The following is a 22949-nucleotide window of genomic DNA, read 5'->3' as shown; positions in this document are numbered from 1 at the left end:
GCACTTCTCAGAGGAAATATAATACTTTTAATTGGACAGTACCAGCACTTCTCAGAAACAAGCAGGCACTCTGTTACAGAGCACCTGCACTTATATTTTTCCATTTCAAGCCCTGGTCAAAGCCTCTAGGTTCTTTTCCATGCCTGTTTCTTACTTTGTCTCTTTTAGTGTCTTGCTCTTACTCCTTCTATCTCTCCCTTTTCTGACTTTACACCTCTTGCTTTGGATAAAAATCAAAAAAGAAAGTCCCAGTGTCCCAAATGAGTGCCTGTGGGCCCCAGCGTTTCACCCACTCGTTAAGCCTGTTTTTACGTGATGCAGGGTACAAGCACATGGAGTAGGTCCAGAAAGCCAAGGGGAAACCCTCAGATTCCACTTTTAATAAGTGTTATTGTTTCTGGTATGTTGTTAGATACAGAGAGTTTACTGTACTTTACTTCAAACTTTGGTTAGCCACTGGTAATGTGTTTGGCTGATTACTGTTTTCAATATGCATATTGACATAAGAAAACTATTGTTTCTCCTCCAAGATCAATATATAGTGCTCATTGATTATAGTCGGAACCACTGGAATTAAGTGATCTTGCTGTTACAGCGATTTTTATTTAGGGATTTGCTACACAATCCTTCATCTGCTGCATAATCTGCAGATTTTAACAACAAATAGTTTCTAGCTCAAATAGATCAAAAGTTACTAAAAACACTGCAACACATGATGCTGCACAGTGGAAGGCCCGTTCCAAAAGTTGACTGTTCCGCCTTTTATTGCTAATTGATATATTTGGGTGGTAAACTAGTATTCATGACCTTTTCCCAGACAGTTGTAACATATAAAAAAATAAGAAAGTAATGCTATCACAAAATGTGTTCCATTACGCCATATATTTAGTCTTTTCCTGCCACTTATTTTGGTCTTCTCCTGTCCCAGAATTCCAGTATCCCGGAATGTAGTAAATGCCAATCAGCCGAGTACTTTTCTAGTGCTGTGTAGGGAAAGTGGCCTGCTAGGGACTGTCAGTGAAGGATGAATATGACAAGAAAACCATTGTGTATTATGCATGTAGTTTTAGTCAAATCAAAAAGTCGTAGTTAACACCAGCCCTAAAAATTGCTTTTTAAATTAAACTAACTCCAGTACATCACACTGCACCTCTCATCCCTAGTACCTGCCTGACTGCTGTATTGTTGCAAATGACTTCTAAAATATCGCTACCTAAGTGGGTTACACTCTACTATCTAGTATCTAAAATGTTCCCAATGAATTTAGAATGGACAGCATAATGGAAAAGCTGCATTCATCATTTTATTCAAGGTGTCTGCTATAGAATGGACCCGAGGGCCAAGGAAAGGTGAAGCGCTTTATAGAGATGTACTTTATTTCAGTAGGCACAAGGTGGCAAACTAAGGAGGATACCGTGTGTGGGGTCCAGATAAGACCAGATTACAAAGACCAAGACATCAAAGGGATTGATGTTATAGCAAACTATCACAATTAAGTCTCTTATGGTACCGCAGCAGTTCTGTGAGAAGAGTCAATTGGTCCATGTATGTTATCAGCCCTGATTTTTACTTGATAAATTTTGAAACCAATATCATCAAGGTCTTGCTATTTGCATATTTTGTTGTTTACATTTTTGCATGTAAATAGGGCTGCCCTGTAAACAATGGCCATTGGCTGAAGGAACCCCACTTCAACAAGCCTAGATGCACTTAAACCCAAGGGTAGGAAAATAAACAGGAGCCAGTATAAGGAGCCGGGCGGCGCTTCTCAGCCATTGCTATTGCAGGCATTGCCGCTTTGCAGTTGTTGTACTTGCCCTGTGATACGTTTAAACGTGTGAGTCTCACGAGGTGGACAGTTGTTTGAAACCGGGCAGCTTGGACCTCCTGTGTGCCTACAGTTCTCTTATGCCAAATGGGGAACTTGTTCCTGCTACCAATATTGTCCTGCAGAGCACTGCAGTATTAGAGATTCCTACAGTCGAGACCGCTGCCTCATGCCCACCATAATGGGGCCAGGTTTGTTCTTGAGTGAAACAGATTCATCCTCTTTTTGCACAGTTCTTGCTGGAAGAGTCAAATACAACCCATCAATGTTGGCTTCCAACTTCCCATAGAGGCTTATTGTGCTGGTACGGTGGTAAGACATATCCTGCAGGTCATCTCCAGAAAAAGAGGGCATGAATCCAGCCTACTTGCTGTTGCAATAGCCCCGAAGATCTTTGTGCTCCCACCTCACACTCTGTATGCAGAGACGCGCTTAAAGGGGTGAGAAAATAGTAAAGATAACTCTGCTCAAAACCTTGATCCTTCTGGTCCTTGGGTGCATCGCAAGCAATCAGAGATTATATTTTAAGATCTGACTTCACAGTGTAGTTCTCTGAAGGACCTATTTGTACCAACTCTTTAAGCAAACAAAAAGTGGGATTTTGCTCCACCTAAAGGAGCATATTGCCCTGGCCTCATCCTATTGGCTCTTTGCTGTAAAATTCTGCCTACTATGGAGTGCTTGCATTAAAATGCATGAGAGACTATTTTACATCTTACAAGTACTCTTAAACATTGCAAATTACATTATTTGTGTCTTGCTTTGGATACAGAAAGCAATAAAGTTTTGTTATTTCACTGCTTTTTAATGTTGTTGATGTTTTACTCTGGACTTAAGTTCAAGCCAGACGCCCTAGCTTTGTCATTGCTTATTTGCTAAGAAATGTACTCCTAATGAATCATCATTTCGAAACACTCAAAGTATTTCGCAGGCATAATGGCGGCAGCAGAAGGGGCTCTTGGCAGTCAGACAGCAGGGTAAAGGGCACAGGGCGTGGAATGACAATTGAGACAGGACTCATTTGAGGGCATCTCCTAATGGAGATACACTCTCTAAGCTGTGAATTTCCATAGCCATTACTCTGAAAAGCTTAATGACAACATGGGAAGCAAATCAAAAGACCTGCTGTTTTTTTTATTTTATGATAAACAGAGATTGGGAAATATATTATTTTCTGTGCAAAAATAAAAAACTGGGATTCCTAATTATGAAACAACATGGCAAAGCTGACTTTAAGGAAACGTCATTGGCACAACTATTTAAAAAAATCCTTTTGGAGCATGAACACCACAGTACATCACACGGCTGACACACTCCATCCATTTACCAGACCGTCTGGCCACCTCCAGAGTATTCTCGTTAGTCTGGTGCAAATGTCATGCCACACTTGTTGCACTCCCTAAGTGCTCATGACTGTTTGGCCTGCCTTCTTGGGCAGGCCAAACAGTCATGCACACTTAGCATGTTCCACACGAGGCTGCATTACACAGCCTGACGAGGAACATGCACAGGCTCCCTGTCCCAGTCTGAGCTCTGAATGACAGCGCTCAGACCAATCACAAATGCTGCATTCCAGCGTTGTGATTGGCTTAGGGGAGTCTGTCTGCATGGGTGCTTCCTGCTGCCGGGCAGGCCTATAGAAGTATGAGGACGAGGATGGGGATGGAGGAGAGGTGGCGGTCGGCCATTCCAGGTAAGTCCTTTATTCCCCCGCCACTGCCACACTATCCCCGTCTGGTAGCAGCCGCTACTGACTCACTCTGCAGTGCACCTCCCGATCTGTGGTTGTGTGCAGAAGTTATGGACAATGTGCTGCATGGCTAAACACTTATAAGGTCTCATAGGCAAACACATAGATGAAATACATTATCATTTACAATGCCAATAGCTCTAACCGTTCAGAATGCGAGACCTATTGCCTAGTGACCCTTTTGTTTTCAAGATGTTTTCATTTCAAGTGTTTTCTCACCCTCACAAGTGCCCAAAGTTCATAGATGTATCTCCTCATTCCTTATATTCTCTCTCTCTTTAGCCATTCGCACTATCTGTGTCTCCCAGTATCTGTTATGCCCATAATCCTTTTTCCACTGCACATAATTCCATTACACAAATCCACTCTGCACCACTCAGAATTGTACAACTAGCAATTCAAATGCAAACCACATAATTCCACTCCACACCACATACATCCTCTACACTAGAAACCAAAACGCAAACGTTAGAGTACCTGCACTTCTATTTTTCCATTTCCAGCACTGGCTCGAAAAATGCTAGGCCTGTTGCATTGAAAATGTTGTTTTTCATTGCGCAGCATTGAAAAAGACCGTGCTGCGCTCTTTTGTAAGCCACTAGAAAAAGTAATCGGCTTCAGGTTATCTTTTTTCCCTCATACTTCCTGGTTAATGCTCCTTGCAGATATCCCTGCCGTCGCGTGAACAACCCTTAGTATCAAAGGTGAAGTGCCTGCGCTCCTCTGTGAGTTGAGAGCTCCGGAGACCGTGAAAGTTACCCGAGGCGCAAGGACGGCAGCGGAGTTTCTCCTGGATTATGGTTTTGCTGATTTTCCACCCTTCCTGGGTTTGAGTATCGTATTATGCTGAATATATGCAGGTTTTTTGGGATCCCTGTCACATTAATTTATAGTTTGGGGAAAAAGAAAATCTCTGTGCGTTTCGTGCTGTCTTGTGATCTGAGGCATTAAAGTGTCCGAGGCAAGAGACCATGCCAGGCCTCCGGACGAGAACCTGGCACGTCCAGACTGACCCGGCGGTGGACAGCAAGGAGGTCAGCCGCTCTATCCGCTTGAGGTCCATCACGCAGGAGCTGGAATTCCCTCCTCGCAGTCCACAGAGGGACACCCGGCTGGTGGTCAACCCTGGATTTGTCGTGGACCGTATCCAGCTTTTCAATGCACGGGTAGAGACACCACAAGTGGAGACCCCAGAGCTGGAAAGGAAGACGCGCCTTTTCAATGCATGGGTGGGAACCCTGCAGGAGAAGACCCCAGAGCTGGAAAGCAAGACACGGCTTTTCAATGCAAGAGTGGGGACCTTGCAAGAGAGGACCTCAGAGCTGGCTCCATGCGAGGCGCTGATGCGGCAGAAATTGATAAGGGAGAAAAGGAAAGAGAGCGTGGACTTTGAGGTAAGTGGGTCACACAGATATAAGATTAGCCACGTTAGTTAGGTTTAGGGCTCCCAGCTTTCCATTTTTAACGATTTTTACAGATAAATACAGATAGAAAACTATTTATTTTCCTGTCTGTATTTATTTTTAAATACATGAAAATAGGCTTTCTTTGGATGATTTTGTCTACTGTCAGTCATGAGTGCCAGGTAGTAGGTGTACAGATTGAGAAGTGGGGGATATAAAAAAAAATGACAATAGATTTCCAAATTAAGCTTAATTAGGTGCAGATCTACGGTTATTTATGCTATTCTATGATGCAAGCGTTTTCAGAAAACGCTATTGCGCTGTTTACTGCTGAAACATTCTGGCCGCTCACTTTTGAGTATACATCTATCAGTTGAATAAAAGGGGAACAATACCCATTGCAGCTTCATTTATACAGAACGATTCAGAAAAGAGGGTGGTGATGAACAGAGTGTCTGAATTAAGCAGACCACTCTTACCCAGTCCAAAGATCAGGGCTTGATCCATCACCGTTATGTATCTCACTGATAAAAAACGATGATGGATCAAGCCCTGATCTTTGGACTGGGTAGGAGTGTTCTGCTTAATTCAGATACTCTGTCCATCACCACCCCCTTTTCTGAATCATTTTGTCCACCATAAGCGTGGAAGGGTATACTCAGATGTGAGTCCCTTGCTCACTGCACCATCAGGATTCAAGCAAGCCGGGCCGAAGACGGCTGAAATGCCAGAAACCGGTCCCCGGAAGCTTGTTTCCTTCCCAGTATAAGAATTGGCTTGGTAGTTTGGTTTGCCCTGTTCCCATGATGCACTGGGCCAGGGACAGACTAATTTGCATATAGCCAGGTTCTGAGCTGGGATGGTGCAGAGAGCTAAAAAACGGTGATGGATCAAGCCCTGATCTTTGGACTCGGTAGGAGTGTTCTGCTTAATTCAGATACTCTGTCCATCACCACCCCCTTTTCTGACTCATTTATACAGAAAACACAAATTAAAAATGGATAAATACAGAAAAAACTAGCAAAAAAGAAATATGGAGAAATACTGACGGAAATTTCAAAAAATTCAATACCATAAATCCGTGAGCCCTGGTATTGATACATGCCTTTGTACAATCCTAGCACCTCGATGGGGATGCTGCTGTCTGTGTAATTCCTAGAGTGTACCTTTTAGGAGCAGAGAAGGGCTGGACCGTGAATTTCAACAGGGGTAACCGTGCAGAAATTGTTACTTATTTCGCAGTTCCGTTCTTTCCAAAATATGCTGAATTAACTCATGCTCCAGGAATTTCAGATGATCACTTAAGTGGAAAGCCAGATGTTTGCTGACGTGTATGTGTGAGAAAATGAATTATGCACATTAAGATATTTTTGACATTTGGTGAATAATTCCTCGGGGCAGATAGCACTTGGTATCACTCTTTCAGTGAGAGCCATCAGCTCAGATAGAAGAACCAGATGGCTGGACTGACCATTGTTCTGGTGGATTGCAGAGTAAGGGCTGATTTCAGAACAGTGTGAGCTAGCATGACCCAAAAATGCCCCCATGGTACCTTGCAGTGTGGAGGCTGGTTTGAACCCTTTAGCAAGCCAGATTTCTGTTCCCAGCCTGGTCCAGGGAAGGAGTCCAGGCAACTAGGACATTTGTCTGTGTCATAGAGAAACCACTGGCGATGATTCTGTTTTTAATGTGGATGTTTTGATTCCAGTGTTGTACTTTTGAGGCATGCATTTGTTTCAGTGTAGTTGGGTGGGTAGTTGCAAGACAGTACCAATCATGGTTCGATATAGCGGCAGTGGTTAATTTGTGAAAAAAAATAAAAATAGGTGTCAGGGCTCTCGTCAGGAGGCAGCTTGCACCAGCCCATTTCTCCTGGTAGCACCGCCTAAAACAGAATCAACTACTAACCATGAAAGTGGGGGGCGGATGTGGCATAATGGCCAAAGCTGCCAACTTTGGAGCTGGGGAACCAGGTTGGAGTCTCAGCGTTGCCTCAATATTCTGAGATTCTGGGCAAATCACTTAATCTCCCTGTGCCTATCAAAAATGAATGTGTCCTTAACTGGCGCTAATGAAAAGCGCCAGTGTTGAGGATTAAGTGCTGGTGCTGAGCACCGGAAACCACAGGCTCAAATTAAGCACTGCATAGGGGTGACCTACACGGAGATGCATGTGGGCAAAGACTTACACCAAGGAAGTCGTTTTATGAATGATAAGGAAAACCTCTCTCTAATCTCTACAATGTTTTCAGCACTATGTGTTATTAGTAGGTCATGCAGTATCAGCATGATTGATATTCACAGTTTGATAATGAATGCTTGTAACAACATAGTGAGAATGTGCCTATGTGGTTACATTGCTCTTGTAAGTGTTTAAGTTTTGATACAATGAGAGTGAGCTGAATAAGTATTATTGTAATAAATGAAGACTGTGTCGTCCAAGACAGCTAGTTTGCTCGCAGACGTAATGCTGTATGTTGTTTATGTTCTAAAATCTCAATGAAAACACATTTAAAATAAATAAATGTTGATAAAATCTGCACACGATGCAATCCTCCCTATTGTAGGTACCTCTCAGTGTCACCATTCTCCAGTAATAAGGAGTCCTGAGAGTGGACACTTCGGTCTTCGAGTTTTGCTGACCCTTGGCAGAGTCTGAGTCTGTCAGAAGCAGACGGGCCTGAGGAATAGAAGGAAGAGTCCTTTACAGTCTGGTGCCTCTGGAACACAGCAGGGCTGGTACAGAGTCCATCAGTGAGTTAATCATATGCCACTCGGGAAAAACCCTGCTCCAGTCATAACAGTTTTCTGAGGAATCCCTAGAATGTATGTCCTTTATCCTCCAGCTTCGGATGGCTTTGGTTCTGTCCTTACTTTTTAGGTCGAGCCTAGCGCAGCACGCATGTGCTGCTCTAGGAATACGACCTCTTGGAATCACTCTGGACTTCTGGCCTATCGCTCTGGACTGCTGGCCCTACATCTTAAATCAGGAAATAACTTTCTGTTACTGGGAGACTTCAATGTCCACAGTGACCTCATAGGCAACCCTGATGCCCAGACGCTTCTGACTGACCTGTCCCTTTTAGGACTAACGAAGCATAATGAGGGCCCAATACACTTAGCCGGTCATACCCTGGACATGATATTCTCTAATTCATCCAAAATTACATACGACCCTCCCAGGCAAGTGAATTGGTCAGATCAATCTGTGATTGAATTCCTCATGTATGATCTGACTACACCAAAAAGCTGGATTCCGGCAATCCCTTTTTCGCGGAGACAGTGGCATAAGGTCTCATTGGAAAATTTTCAAAATGCGTTTATTGAACCCCAACTTGAAGAATCTGATAATATTGATGTAGCCTTACTCAAATATAACTCTGCCATAACTAAGGCGATCGACCAGATAGACCCCGTGAAAATATGTATGAAACGTCCCAACCAGCGCCAGGAGGCATGGTTCACAGATCAGCTGCGCTTGCAAAAGCAAGAGTGTAGGAAGCTAGAAAGGGTTTGGAGAACCACACACTCTGAGATGGATAGAAACCTTTTCCACCTCTCTTTGACTAACTATCACAAAAATATAAAACATGCACAAAAAACTCACAATTAACACAGGCCGGAAATTCATCATAAATACTGTATCAGATTTTACAATCCTTTAACAAACCTAAGGCATGTGAAAGCCTTGATCTGCCCTCACAACAGCTGTGTGACAATATCTCTTCATACTTCTCTCATAAAATAGAGGTGATTTATGACAAAATGACAAGGACAGGAAGCCTAGTGGGCAATCCCGTGCCTTTACAGACATCTAAGCTGCCCAACCCTGTACTACTCACTGAATTTCCTACCATCACTATGACTGAGGCTGAAACATTAGTAGGCCTGGTTAAGTCTAGCTCTCCTTCCGATTGCATCCCTGCAAAAATGTTCCCATCCTTGTCCAAGCAGCTGGATCCTATTGTAACCTTGTCAACCTCTCCCTCACAGGGGGGCGGGTGCCGCAGGATTGGAAGGTGGCCCAGGTGAGACCCATTCGTAAGAATTCCAATGCTACATGGACAGAGTTATTGAATCTCCGCCCCATCTCACTTCTCCCATATCTAAGTAAGCTAACAGAGAAACATGTTAATGTACGGCCAATCGCAGAAGCAGACAAGGGTATCACAAACCATTCCTGATGCAAAAAAAGCCCTGCATCATAGCAGCTAGAGAAAGAACTAGAGTGCTAATTTAGGAAACAATAGCTGTCAATTATGGGCGCCATGCTGCTAGTAGTTGTTTTGCTTTGAAGCCAACTGCACCTCCCCTCTCTCTCACGGCCGCCAGGCTGTGTTATTCTGCTCGCATTTCTCCTCCCCCTCCCCAGCCGCCAGCACCTCCCCTCTCTCTCACGGCCGCCAGGCCGTGTTATTTTTTCAGCCTCCCCTTTTTTTTCAGCCCCTGTTGTGCCGCCTGACTTGTTTCTGTTTGTTTTTGCACCTCCCCTCTCTCTCACGGCCGCCAGGCCGTGTCTCCCTTTATTTCGAATTACCTGATAACAACGTTCATTTTCTTTCTTTTTAGCATTACATGGCAGTCTGAAAATAGAATTCTTAATCAGTGTTGCATTCCAAATGCTATAGGTGTCACATTCGCGAAAGTTATAACTATTGGCATTGTAAATCACAAAGCTATCAATTTAGCTGTTTTAAAAACCAACAAATAAATAAAATATGTGTCATTTACAAGACCAATAGCTCCAACTTTTCTAATGCGAGACCTATTGCATTTCCAATGCTTGTTTTATGTAGCATTCACTCATAGATCCATATAGTAGTATTGGAAATAACACAATTATTAACTTCCAAACCATTGAATGAAATTGATAACCGGGAAGAACCAATGATAGTGCTGGGCCTGTTTTATGTTTTCTACAGCTGTATTATGCAACATAGAAGGACATTTAGAAAGGATTAAATTACCCCACTTCATAGTAAATGTTGCTTATAGAAACAAGATAAATATTGGATTTCTGTGTAGTTTGCAAAATCATCAGTGCTAGTATTTTGAATGCATAAGAGTGTTTACTTTTTCAATTGTAAATAAATTGCCCATATTCTGTAAACATTTGAAATGATATGGGAAAAGATGTGTAAAGTGAGATTTCAACTAAATTAAATATTAAGCGTACCGCGCTGCGGGAGCCCTGTTCCTCTTTTAAGCATCACCCGGCGCTGTCAGCTGGTGCAAGCGGCGTGCGTGCCACGTAGGATGCTGGGGTTTGTAGTCTCTGGGCCTCGACTGACTCTGGCGGCGGTGGAGGCGGGAAAAGCAGCAAGCAACCTCCTCAAGTGGGCAATGAGCAGTGAGCATGTCCAGGCAAGTTTTCAAATAAGCGTCCCGCGCTGCGGGAGCCCTGTTCCTCTTTTAAGCGCCACCCGCCGCTGTCAGCTGGTGCAGGGGCGTGCGCGCCGAGTAGGATGCTGGGGTTTGTAGTCTCTGGGCCCCATGTCCAGGCAAGTGTTCAAATAAGCGTCCCCCTTCAATCCTTCAACTAATAAATTAAGATATAAGAACGTGAAATGCAACACACTAATTATGGGACAGGGTGAAGTGGTGAAGAGTACTTTTAGAATGCTATGTTTTGCACATAGATTTTTAAAAATCAAAGACAATTATTGGTCAGTCTTAATGGCCACATTGACTGTGAAATTCCCATGCCCAAAATCTCATTATCAGTTGAATTTTAACATTCTTTGTAAAAAAAAATAATAAGCAACTGGATTACACGCTCCTGTGACTTCTGGTTTCCCAGGAATTCTGCTATCATTTCCTGGTTCTTTAAGGTGAACCTCGTGCCCTCTAGTACTTTGTCCTTGCTGAGGAAGGCAGACTTTGGTTTTCAGTTTTCACTTCCTCCTCTTGGTTACTAGCTCTTCAACCTATAGTTGTTAATTCGATCAGGAGACCTCAACTAAATGCAAGTATTCTTGGTGGGACCTTGGGGTGGCAAGTAGTTGGGAGGAAGCAAGTATAGGTGTATCGTAAAGTTGTGTAGCACAAAATGATGGGAAACCCTACAAACTGTGCTTTAGGGCACCTTGAAATACCGCCCTTGAAACATAATTGTCGAACTGCTAGTATTGAACTCAGCATAGAAACCTAATGGCAACACGCTTATCTATTTGGGGGATGCTCCTGTGACTAAAAGGGGCTAAGACCGTTTGGTTCAGAACCAGCTATCCATGCCTCCCACGCAGACCAAAATGTTCTCTAGGAGTCAGTTATTTTTTAGATCCTCTTTAGAATCTTTTTTTTATTTAATTCAGAAATAATTGATATTGCAAACCAAAGTCTGCGCTACTCTTTGGTTCTAATTTTTCAAGCGAACTACCTTCCACCTGTCCTCCCACAGAAGCAATCGTCCTATTGGATCATAAACCCAGACACTACCTTTCCATTAGGAAGCCCCTTGTTATGTGAGCTCAAAGCATAATCATTGGATCCACTACATACAATGATTCAACCAGGAAGCTTCTAGCCCTCAGACCTTTGAAGATGTGCTCACAATGCTAATTGCCAAAGGATCTATCCATGTTGAAGACAAGCTGAGCTGTAATATACAAAGGGCTGTCATGTAGCAGTGTTCATTCTGTTTTTACAATTCTAATAATTTTCTAGTCTATGCAAGGCATACCTTGAAGAGTGACTTCTGATAGGTGGACAGGTATGGGCTATATTTAGTAGACTGGTAGACAGAGAGACACTTGGTCAGTGTGTTTTTTGTACGAATATTTGACTAGCCAAGGAAGCAAATGTACCTCGGCAGTACGTAAGACTTGCGACAGTGCTCCTAAAAGGACAGAATTGTATATCCTTCTCTTGTTGCATGTATTTGCATAAGCAGTTGGTTTGTATATAGGAAAGCAAATGTGTTGGGGGGAAAAAGTTAGGCGTGTGAGGTCCCAAAGTGTTCCTTTGTGACTGAATCCTTGTTCAGTGACAGTGAGGGACAAGCGTAGACACGTCTGAATCCTTCCATTACACTACTCCGGAAGAGAGGCTTGTTACAGGGGGAGGCCTGACCACCACGCTTGTGTATTCATTATTAAATATTCTGTCTTTTACATACTGATTGCATGCCACCTTGCAGCCACTTGAGATCAGTGAAAGGCTCTTGAGAGTGAGGGAGAATGGGGGGTATAGGAGGAGATGAATGGGTTGTGTCATGAGAAGAAATTTGTGGAGATTGGAAGAAAGGGAAATTGTAGGTGTGGAAATAAGATAGGACGTACAAAAGAGGGAAATTGATGATTTTGGTGCATGTGGAATGAGTGGGAGAAAGGTAAGGTGAAATTAATTGTGTGGAGTTGTTTTGTAAACTTTTAAAGGTACATGGAGTCCAGAAAATACAGACAACATCAGCAGCAGACTGATTTAGGAGTATGCATTTCATGAGGTGAAGGTAGGTGTAGGTCTTAGGAGTGTGCTGCTTTCCACTTGACAATGATTGTTGACTCACAGGAAGCCCACAAAGGGACATATTCACTTGGCTAGACTGTTAATGAAATAGTGAGATTAGAACATAGGTGGAAGTTTATAGCAACAGAGAGGGAGATAGAAGGGTGAACAGATGGAGGAATAGAAGGACAGGAGAGGGAAACATACCCGACTTAAGGGGAGAAACAGGAAAGGATGAAAACATGTCAGTAGTGGCTCCAGCGAGAGATAAGCTACCCAGGCTTCCTCTAAAACCTAAATCCAAGCCCACGTGTGTTCGTTGTTCTAAGCCCGAAACTCAGACTCCGTGTTGGTAATGAAAAACACTAGGGTTTGACAATTCACAAGTTGAGGTTCTGTGGATGTAGAGTGAGGATTCTGTTGTGTGTCTTCCTCTGGCGTGAACGACATGACACAAGCATTAACTTGGGTGCATGCGCTTTCATTTCATGGTACAATGCATTCCCCTGCAGTTCTAAATCTAACATATAACCGCTTGGGATGGGCCCCTGCAGAAGTCTAATGTTTGAAGAAGACTACAAACAGGGAGTGTTGCTACCAGTCTCAGTGTTAAAAAGTCCCTGGTGGTCAGTAAGCTTCCCACTGTGGAACCCCAAATACCACCACAGACCAGATAAAACGGGAGGGCGCACATTAACGTTACAGGACAAAAGTTATGGAAAGCTTAATAAGACATTGATAATTAAAAAAAAATTAAAGCACAAATAACAATGAAAAAATTGGAAAATTAGAACATAGCCAATTGGCATGTGCAAATTCATTTTTATGTTCGCCAAGCTCTTTATTTTATTTCCTTTCAATTATTGACAAGAGCTTTTTGAACATAAAGTATGCGCTGCGAGGATGAAGGAATTTCAGTGTGAGACCCTAGCCAGGGTGACCGAGGCACTTGCGTCACCAACATTTTGTCATTGACACAAAGACCGTCATTGTGTTGAACACGAAACACAAGAGATCCAAAAATGGGGTCGAAATAGTCATAAATCAGCAGTTAGCAACTTTATTCAGGCCTTGGCAATGAGAGAGGGCCAACAAATGGCCACCGTTGATGAACTGCCTGAGGACTATGCTGCGGAAAGGTTAAATGAAAAACAAGTGGCTGTTAATAAGCCATCACTCGCACAGCCCTCCAGGGCCGGGGCATTTGTCGCTTTGTGTTCTTTTGTGCTTTTGAGCAGATTTGTGAATTGGAAATAAAAATGAGAAAGCAAGTGGAAAAAAGGGACTGACGTGTAATGGAAAAAGGGATATTTCCAAGTAGCTGATGCCTCCAATTGATAGGAGGCCTCTAATTTGAAGAAGGGATGTCAAAATGAGCAATGACTAATGTAAAAATATGGGTTACTAGTAAGAATGTGGATACTTCTCATGTAATAAGTGCAGAACCTTCCATTTACTGGGAACTAGATACCCCTTTGTAAAACTGAACTCTCAGCGTAGCTAGGCAAGACAGTCCAGGGTCTACTCCGGGAAGGTGAGGTGGGCTAGTATTCCAGTCACAGGGACGCAACCAACAGCCAATAAATCATTGCTCAGTCAGTGCCTTTACTTATAAGAAGGAAAATAACTTTATTACAGACCCACTACTCAGTACTAAGCATTAATTTACAAATATACGCATAATAGCAGGTGGAAATACCCTCTTATCAGTACAATACACTAACCAAGCCCAGAACAATAAAACCACAATACCCCAAACACATATTAGAAACAATATATGGGGGGTTGATGATCAATGGCAGGATGTCAGGTTTTGTCCGGATGTCACAATATTAATAGGCAGAAATATGTCATCATAATCCAATTCAATACCATTAAAACCCCTAGGATGGTACGATCTTACAAATACATTAATTAGAAAGTCTTTGTTCAGTTAACTTCGTCATTGTCAATAAAGCATTTCAATGACCTTCAGTCACTATTACCTTTGTCATTGCCACCCCATTCTTCTGGTCTACCATGGTGGGAAGTTCCTACTGCCCACATGTGTCATATTTTAAAATGGGAGTAATGTCATAATTTGTAATTTGCAAACCAATCTGTATTCCTCATCAAACGTTTGCAATGACTGATAGACGTATATGGCTATTCTATCTTCGATTACCACTATGCAAACCTGTAGCATAGACTAACCCAATTTTCAATACTTGTATTTTTATTGTGAATTAACACTTGTACAGTGCAAAATTTGCTATATTAATGGAGGCTTCTTTCCTCCCAATCATACTTGCAAGCGCCACTCAACAGAAGGTACTTGTGAATAATGCTGTGGAGCACAGAAACACTATTCACGTAGCATATACAAAAATTCCTGAATCGATAAAAAGTAAGTTGTCACTTCTGATCACTCAAAATGATAGACATGCTCCATGAATCCATTGGTGTACACTATTCAGTTCATTTACCAGGAATTTCTATTTCGCTGGAAACTCCATCAAATTAAATTGTAGATGCAAATCACCATGCACAAAAGGAATTTAATTCCTAGAGGATGACACAAAATCCTGACCTTTCATAGTTCTTTCCAAGCCAACGTTTAAGAAATGCAATAAGACTCGAAGGAGATGATTATCTGCAAGTTTACAATAGGGCCCTTTTATGAAAGGGAGGCAGTGGCTTTCACTTGTTTGCTTAGGAGCTGGACTTCGAACTCGGATATTAGTGGCTCGTTGACAAGCTTGGCGCTTTCTTTAAACAGTGCAAAGCCTTCAAGTTGCTTAAACATGTCAAATACTCATGTCTTTGCCAGCCATGAAGCATGGCATCTCGAGAGAAATAATGAAGGGAAGAATTATTTAAATCTGGTTGTTTTCTTAAAATTGAGGCCGAGTTTGTAACAGGAATGTATAAAGTGTATTTGTAGCTAGACAATGGATCATACTGATGTCCACCATGCAAGCAAGCGAGTAAAATATGAAATTTCACATTTATTAAAAGAGGCTTCATCTAGCGATCATCTCTTTCACTGCTAGCGAAATGATGAGTGAGAGCACGTGCCATTAGGATTGAGTGTAAGGTGTTTTGAGCAAAGGTTTCAGAGGGACTTGATGTAAATGCACCAAGATCTGACCAGGCATTTTAGTGCACTGCATATTGTGTTCATTGCACACCGCAAACTAAATCACTTCTGGACTCTTGAGGGAATATAGAGGGTGAGTTAAACTTTAGCTTAAGGAGATAGATTGAGGGTATTAGGGAAAACAAGGCTTCCACAAAAAGTATAACATTTGTTCCTCGCATAAATCCTAATCACAGTGGTTATATTAGGCATCATGTCCAGTTCATTATGGGCTAGCCTTCTGTGACGTACTGCAGAAGTCTAAATTGTAACAAAGAACATAGTGATTTCGAAATGTGACTGGAACATTATAGGTCCAGAGCTAGTATAGTTACACACTCTACTTAAAATAGTTGCTTGGTTCCAAATTGTGAAAACACTTGGAGAGTTCGGATAGTCACCCGTGTTGTTGGTACAGTAAAGGAGTTAAATACTGGTATCACAGTTACAAAATTATTGTGGTTCGAGAGAGTATATTTGCACTATAATGTTAACATATAGCAAATTTGCAAAGTTACAATTGAGTTACAGTCTCGATAAAACATATGTACGTGACTTTGGCACAGATGGTTGGCCTCCGAATACTATATGTGATGAAGATATGGAGTTTTGATAATTCACAGGGATATTGCTTCATTAACCGACCAATGAAGACTGGTTGGACCATCAAGGCGAAAAGGTATCCATAATGTGATATTTAAATTCTGAACTTAGTCTTCTGTTGTGATGCAGCTGTTCAAGGGTAGGCATCATTTGAGGCAAATACCAGATTCGTGGCAAGGATCAATGTTGCATCCTTTGTGCAGCAAGCATTGGGAAAGCCAATATTTCCTGCCTTGCCAACCTATTGTTTTTGGGAAATTTTGTGCCAATGCGCTGTAGTATCAGCAAAAAGCAACAAAAAAACTTTAAAAACTGATTCTTTAGGTCATTCCATATTCTGGCGTGACATAGGCACCGTGTATGTGTTTTTTTTAATGATTTGGGGAGCAAAGGAGCAGCTGAAGAGGAGCCAATAGGGGTAGCTAGTTGGGGAGAGAGGAAGGTGCACAAGAGAGAGAAATTAAACACAAGCATTCTCATGGAGTGCTTGATGAAAAAGAAACCATGAGCTCACTAAAATTTAAGCTCTGGACGGATACAAGCCAGCCAATCAAAGGATGGTAAAAAGACTATGCTCTAGCTTAGAAACAAATACAAGAAGATGAAAACAAGTCATTGAATAAGAAGCAAGTAGATGAGAGTGTCAAGAAAATCAACTAACGGTAAGCAAGCAAAGCTGGACTGACCGTACCGGGCATTGGGCATTTCCCTGGGAGGCTGGAAGGGCAGGCCGTTTCTGTCAGTGGGGGCTGATTTTTAGCAGAGTAGCAGTTTTAAAAGCTCTGCAAAGCTCTTGTACATCCAGCAGGTTTTGGGCAACAATAAAAGTGTCAAGATAACTGTGGTGATTAATGTATCTTCTAAGAAAGAGATTGGACTTTTGTCTAGTGGCAGTTTTGACTCATCTAAGGTAGCCCAGAGAGTTAATGTGCCTGCCGCGAAGAACGTGTACCATGCATATCAAAGAACAGTATTCTATGTGCATAGCTCAGTGGGTTACTGCGTTTTGTCACAGAGATTCTTTTGTTACTTTACAGTTCATAAGCTACATTCACAATCTAGCACATTGAGGTAGGAACTGCCCTTCAAAGAGCTGCATACACGCTGCATGGTACAGGTTAGCTAGGTTATGTTTTTTTCCCAGTCTTTCATTATCCTGATGTTTCTACAAAAAGTTTTGTTTGGGTAGAATACATTTTTATTATTAAAGTCAACCCTAACCACTGTGTTATGTTCTGAATCCTGAGTTTGTGCATCTCAAGACCAAGCACTCTTAAAAAAAGCCTGCCAGTATGGATGACTTGTGACTCATATACCTTGTAGTCCCCTTTGCCTTCGATAACATTTTGAATACACTAATTGAGATACACATTCATTGTCTCTGAATGTGTGTCATGTAAAGTGCTCCAACACCCTATACTGGTATGGGAGCTGCTATAAAACAAATAAGATACATGCATGAGAGGGGCTATGGAGAGATGAGAGGTACTGTTAGAGGGTGATAGTGAGGGAATCATGGAAGAGCTCCAACTAAGATTGTCGTATTCTGGTGTACAGTAAGTTCATCATTTACTATGCTTTAAAAGCTAATACAATTGAATATATATTGACAAATGTACTGTAGAATGCATCATTTGTTCCCAAATTTTCTTGGGGGTAGAAGCCCCCAAATGTCCTACTTTGTAGTCGTCAGGCTCGTTCGCTGTGCCCTCTATGCGCTGTATGGAGGCGCGGCTGACGAAAATTGCCTGGGCTGTTTTGGGTTCCCCGTCCGGCCCTGTAAGGAATGGGTGGGACCTTAGCCTATTGCAAGTTTTGGGTATGATGCACAAGAGGACTTCGTCTACCGACCGTTAAAAGTGGGCCAATACGCAAGTCATGAGAAAGGAGATTAAGGATCGCCAAACTCATACCACAAGATTGCATTTCTATAATCTTAAGTAAGAATTATGCATACCACTTATTGAGGGGTTTTAGTGGATTGAGTACAAAAATGTAATTCTACTCTTTCAAACTTGATTTTATCCATGGTGCAAAGCCACAGATGAAATCACTGCCCTTGCCATGTTGGTGCACTAAATAATCCAAAAAAAAATTGTTTTGTTGACATTATGACCTCTTTCGATGGGGTGGATAGGATGTTCATGGGGCAGAAGTTGTATAAATGGGGCACATCAGCCCCATTATTAAGAGTCATTCAGGTTTTGTACTCTAATAACTGGGTTAGAATTAAATTGGGTCAGGACAATTTTCTCTCCTGCAGAATATATACCAATAGAAAGTCCAGGGCTCTTTGCTATTCAACCTGTACACTTCAGATATGGGCGCAGAATTCTAAGAGCTAGATATTTCCCACTCAAAGTAGGATCTGCAAAAATAATCATACATCAGTATGCAGATGACACCATGATTCTTGACCGCAGAAAAAGGCTGGGCTTCACCTAAAGGGACTGCAGTCCCAAACTTCACCCCTGTTATTCACTAAGTTCAAAAGACTAATCAACAGCTCCTTGGTCAGCAAAAGGCCTAGATGCGTTTCTAATAAAGCCTCACTCCTTTTCTCTTCCTTTATTGTGTAGGTCTCCTCCATCCAGTTTCAGGAACGTCATCAATACAATTCCACTGTCTGGAAAAACAATATTACCTCCATCTTGAGCAAAAAGTCAGGCCAGGCTATCCAAAATGGATCCCACAGGCCTCCATTGCTCTGGCATTCACGCACACAACATGCATGTACACGGATACTATATACACATACAATTTGAAAGTTAGTACTAGAATTTTGGGTAAGCGCATAGAAGCTGAACTTTACATGAATAGGACAATAGTCGTCCACTCTACTGACACAGATAACAAGGTCTGGTCACAACCATGGATTCACAGAACATGGTACAATGCCGCAACAGCTCCATGTGCTAAACACACAACCAGTATGGTGTCCTCGGTCTGCCAATGAGGGCACACTTGGAGTGCCCCTTCAGGTCAAAAGTCAGGTCCAGGATCTTAGTCATGTCAAGGGACAAATATATATTTTCCCACCTTCATACGGAGTTGGTACAGTTACACAATAAGGAGAGGGATAGAGTTTGTACAGTCACAGAGTTTGTATGGATGCCAATTTCTATTTTTAGCCTAGTTGCCTAGTTAGAATAGTTAAGAAGTTAAAATAGTTAGCATAACATGGGCATATTAAATGAGTATAGTTTGTGGGCATGATTAGACACACCATATTTAATATAAATACATTTAGCATAGTTTCAAAGATGGCAGAGTTTCACAGTCATAGTCACTATTTTTAAGTCTCGCGACCTATCGATGTGCGGAAGCGCATCGAGCGGAGCGAGAATTCAAGTGGCGAAAACATCGTCAAACCAAAGGGCTTTCAGCCCCGCGGTTTTCATGCAGTTCACGTGAACCACGTGATTAAACATGCACGCGCATTCAGGGCCAGCCCAGCACATCAAAGGGCTTCTCCTCCCCTAATTATTCATGGCCGGCCGCAGGCCAGCCGTACTTTCAGTTTCCCGAAACGGCTTCTCCTCACCTAATTAGGGGAGGAGAAGCCCTTTGATGTGCTTCACACCAATGCGCCTCACAGTCATTCCTAAGTCAGTACTCTGCCTCTGCCCAAGACCTGCCTTCTAACACTTTGAGCCTCGCAGGCAGGCCGTGGCCAATTGCTGCTTGTTTGTATTTGCTTCGGCTGCCATTCTTTATCTTCTTGGCTTAGCGCGGTGTCCACGTCCCTGTGTCTGCTTCATGGTGTATGCGTTTTATTTATTTATTTCATTTATTGCCACAACTCTTAGCGGGATGGCATAAGCCCTCAGACTCCACGATCTGCTCATGTGACATGGTTGCTCCACAAGACGCTTTACACATTACACTCATCTGCCTGAAGTGGGAGAGCATATGTCATAAGTACATATGTCCTCTTCTTTTGCCTCTGAGTTTTAAACAAGCAAAGCTGGTCCTTCTGTACTTGCAGTATCACTTCTAATGTGTGTTGTTATTTATCATGATTTTTAGCTGAGGTGTATCACGCTCGTTCATGAGTTTGATCTTTTCATACTGTGAAATGTTTTCTAAGTTGTTTTTGATTGTCTTACCGCTGGAGGTCTCCCTGTGCTACATTTAGCCTCTGACACATGCAACGCCACTCAACCACGCAACGCCACTCAACCACGCAACGCCACTCAACCATGCAACGCCACTCAACCATGCAATGCCACTCACACATGCAACGCCACTCACACATGCAACGCCACTCACACATGCAACGCCACTCACACATGCAACGCCACTCACACATGCAACGCCACTCAACCACGCAACGCCACTCACACATGCAACGTCACTCACACACGGAACGCCACTCACACATGCAACGCCACTCAACTATGCAACGCCACTCACACATGCAACGCCACTCACACATGCAACGCCACTCACACATGCAACGCCACTCACACATGCAACGCCACTCACACATGCAACGCCACTCACACATGCAACGCCACTCACACATGCAACGCCACTCAACAATGCAACGTCACTCAACAATGCAACGCCACTCACACATGCAACGCCAATCACACATGCAACGCCACTCAACCATGCCACGCCACTCAACAATGCAACGCCACTCAACAACCCAACGCAACTCACACATGCAACTCCACTCAACCACGCAACGCCACTCACACATGCAACGCCACTCACACATGCAACGCAAATCACACACGCAATGCCACTCAACAACCCAACGCCACTCAACAACCCAACGCCACTCAACCACGCAACGCCACTCAACCACGCAACGCAACTCACACATGCAACTCCACTCAACCACGCAACGCCACTCACACATGCAACGCAAATCACACACGCAACGCCACTCTAACACGCAACGCCACTCAACAACGCAACACCACTCAACCACGCAACACCACTCACACATGCAACGCCACTCACACATGCAACGCCACTCACACATGCAACGCCACTCACACATGCAACGCCACTCAACCACGCAACGCCACTCACACATGCAACGCCACTCACACATGCAACGCCACTCACACATGCAACGCCACTCAACCACGCAACGCCACTCAACCACACAACGCCACTCACACATGCAACGCCACTCACACATGCAACGCCACTCACACATGCAACGCCACTCACACATGCAACGCCACTCACACACGCAACGCCACTCACACACTCAACGCCAATCACACCCGCAATGCCACTCACGCACGCAATGCCACTCACACACGCAACACCACTCACACACGCAACGCCACTCACACCCACGCAGTGCCACTTTTACCCACACAGCACCACTTTCAGACACACAATGCCACTCACACCCACGCAAGCCCACTCTCACACACGCAACGCCACACTCACCCATGCAATGCCAATCACACACGCAACGCAAATCACACACGCAACGCCACTCACACACACAACGCCACTCACCCATGCAACAACACTCACACATGCAACGCCACTCACCCACGCAACGACACTCACTCAAAGCCACTCACACCCACGCAGTGCCACTTTCACACACACTGTGCAGTGCACAATAGGTCTCGCAGTAGGAAAGTTGGAGATATTGGTTTTGTAAATGACAAATCCCTTTATGTTTTTAACATGCAAAATAAAAATAAAAGGCATTGTTATTTGCAATTGTAATAGCTCCAACTTTCCTACTGCGAGACCTATTGGCAACGCCAGTGCTTGTTCTAATTGCTAAATTATTAGGTTAATTATGTTAGCATTGAGAGTCAACATAGTTATAGGGTTAGAATAGTAACACTGTTTCATTGGTATTCCCGCAGTTTATTTACCCTTTATAGTTACGTTGCTTACATAGTTAAAATATCAGTATACTTACGAAAAAGAACATGTACAGAAATATTATAGCTACAAAAACATTCTGCAGTTATAGTGGCAAGAATAGCAGAGTCAGAAGTAATACAGTTCCAAAAGACTTGGTTTGTATAGTTCCATAGTCAGTATTGTTAAACCTTAACATTATTTAAATTACAGATGTGTGTAGTTATAGAGTTTATTTATAGAGCGTAACATTACCCAAGGGTACCCGAATGCTAAATTAGAAACCTACATTATACTTATAGCAGCTACCCAATTGTAATTACTACGTCCTAAAGAGCCAAGTCTTAAACATTTTCGGAAGACTAAGAGGCTTCTGATCTCCAAAGGCAGAGCATTCCAGGCCACTGCTGCCTGTTAGGAAAAAGAACAGCCCCCTAGTCTTGTCCTCCTAATCTTTGGGACTGTTAACAGTGATGCTGAGGCAGATCCTATGGGGGTGATGTCTAGAAAGCCTTTGTCTGGAACTCTACCATGCAACTTTACCAAGCAATGACTTAAAGCTGACACGAAGATTCTTAAAAACCACCCTTTTTTTTAACTGGAAGCCTGCGTAGAACATGTCGTTGTTCAGATATTGGGGTCCAGCGAGGCAACCTAAGTAGCAGATCAGCAGCCACATTTTGGAGCACCTGGAGATGTTAGTAGTGCCTGTCAAGACTAAGTGCTGCGTGCAAAGTAATTTAGTGTATATGGCCAGGTATTGCCGAGTCCCCTGCCCCAGGTTGACATTCCTTCCCATCATGATCCCCTGGGTACAACAAACCTCCTCTCCTCTCCCCAAGGCATAGCTGTAGATCAAAACACCATTGTCTGGGTTAGGGGTCGGAAGAACCCTGGCCGTATTTAATTAAACAATAAAAAACCTATTTAGGATTGTTTATATTTACAA

The 22949-nt window shown here is 43.0% G+C and overlaps 1 protein-coding gene across 4 annotated transcripts in view; it reads left to right on the top strand.

Moving 5' to 3' along the window:
- The window catches only part of PLEKHG5 (pleckstrin homology and RhoGEF domain containing G5), a 575902-nt gene that overhangs the window by 466990 nt on the left and 85963 nt on the right, over positions 1-22949 (top strand). Inside the window, exon 1 of one of the 4 annotated variants that reach the window (XM_086921586.1) lies at positions 4320-4972. The exons of the other annotated variants lie outside the window; for them this stretch is intronic. Within the exon in view, the coding sequence (XP_086777712.1) occupies positions 4550-4972 (423 nt within the window). The 5' untranslated portion in view covers positions 4320-4549. Of the gene's footprint in view, positions 1-4319; positions 4973-22949 lie in introns of those variants that run through there. 4 annotated transcript variants of the gene reach the window in all.

The sequence above is a fragment of the Lissotriton vulgaris genome, chromosome 5, assembly GCF_964263255.1.
Source record: "Lissotriton vulgaris chromosome 5, aLisVul1.2, whole genome shotgun sequence".
NCBI lineage: Eukaryota > Metazoa > Chordata > Amphibia > Caudata > Salamandridae > Lissotriton > Lissotriton vulgaris.
This window is presented reverse-complemented; position numbering and strand designations above follow the sequence as displayed.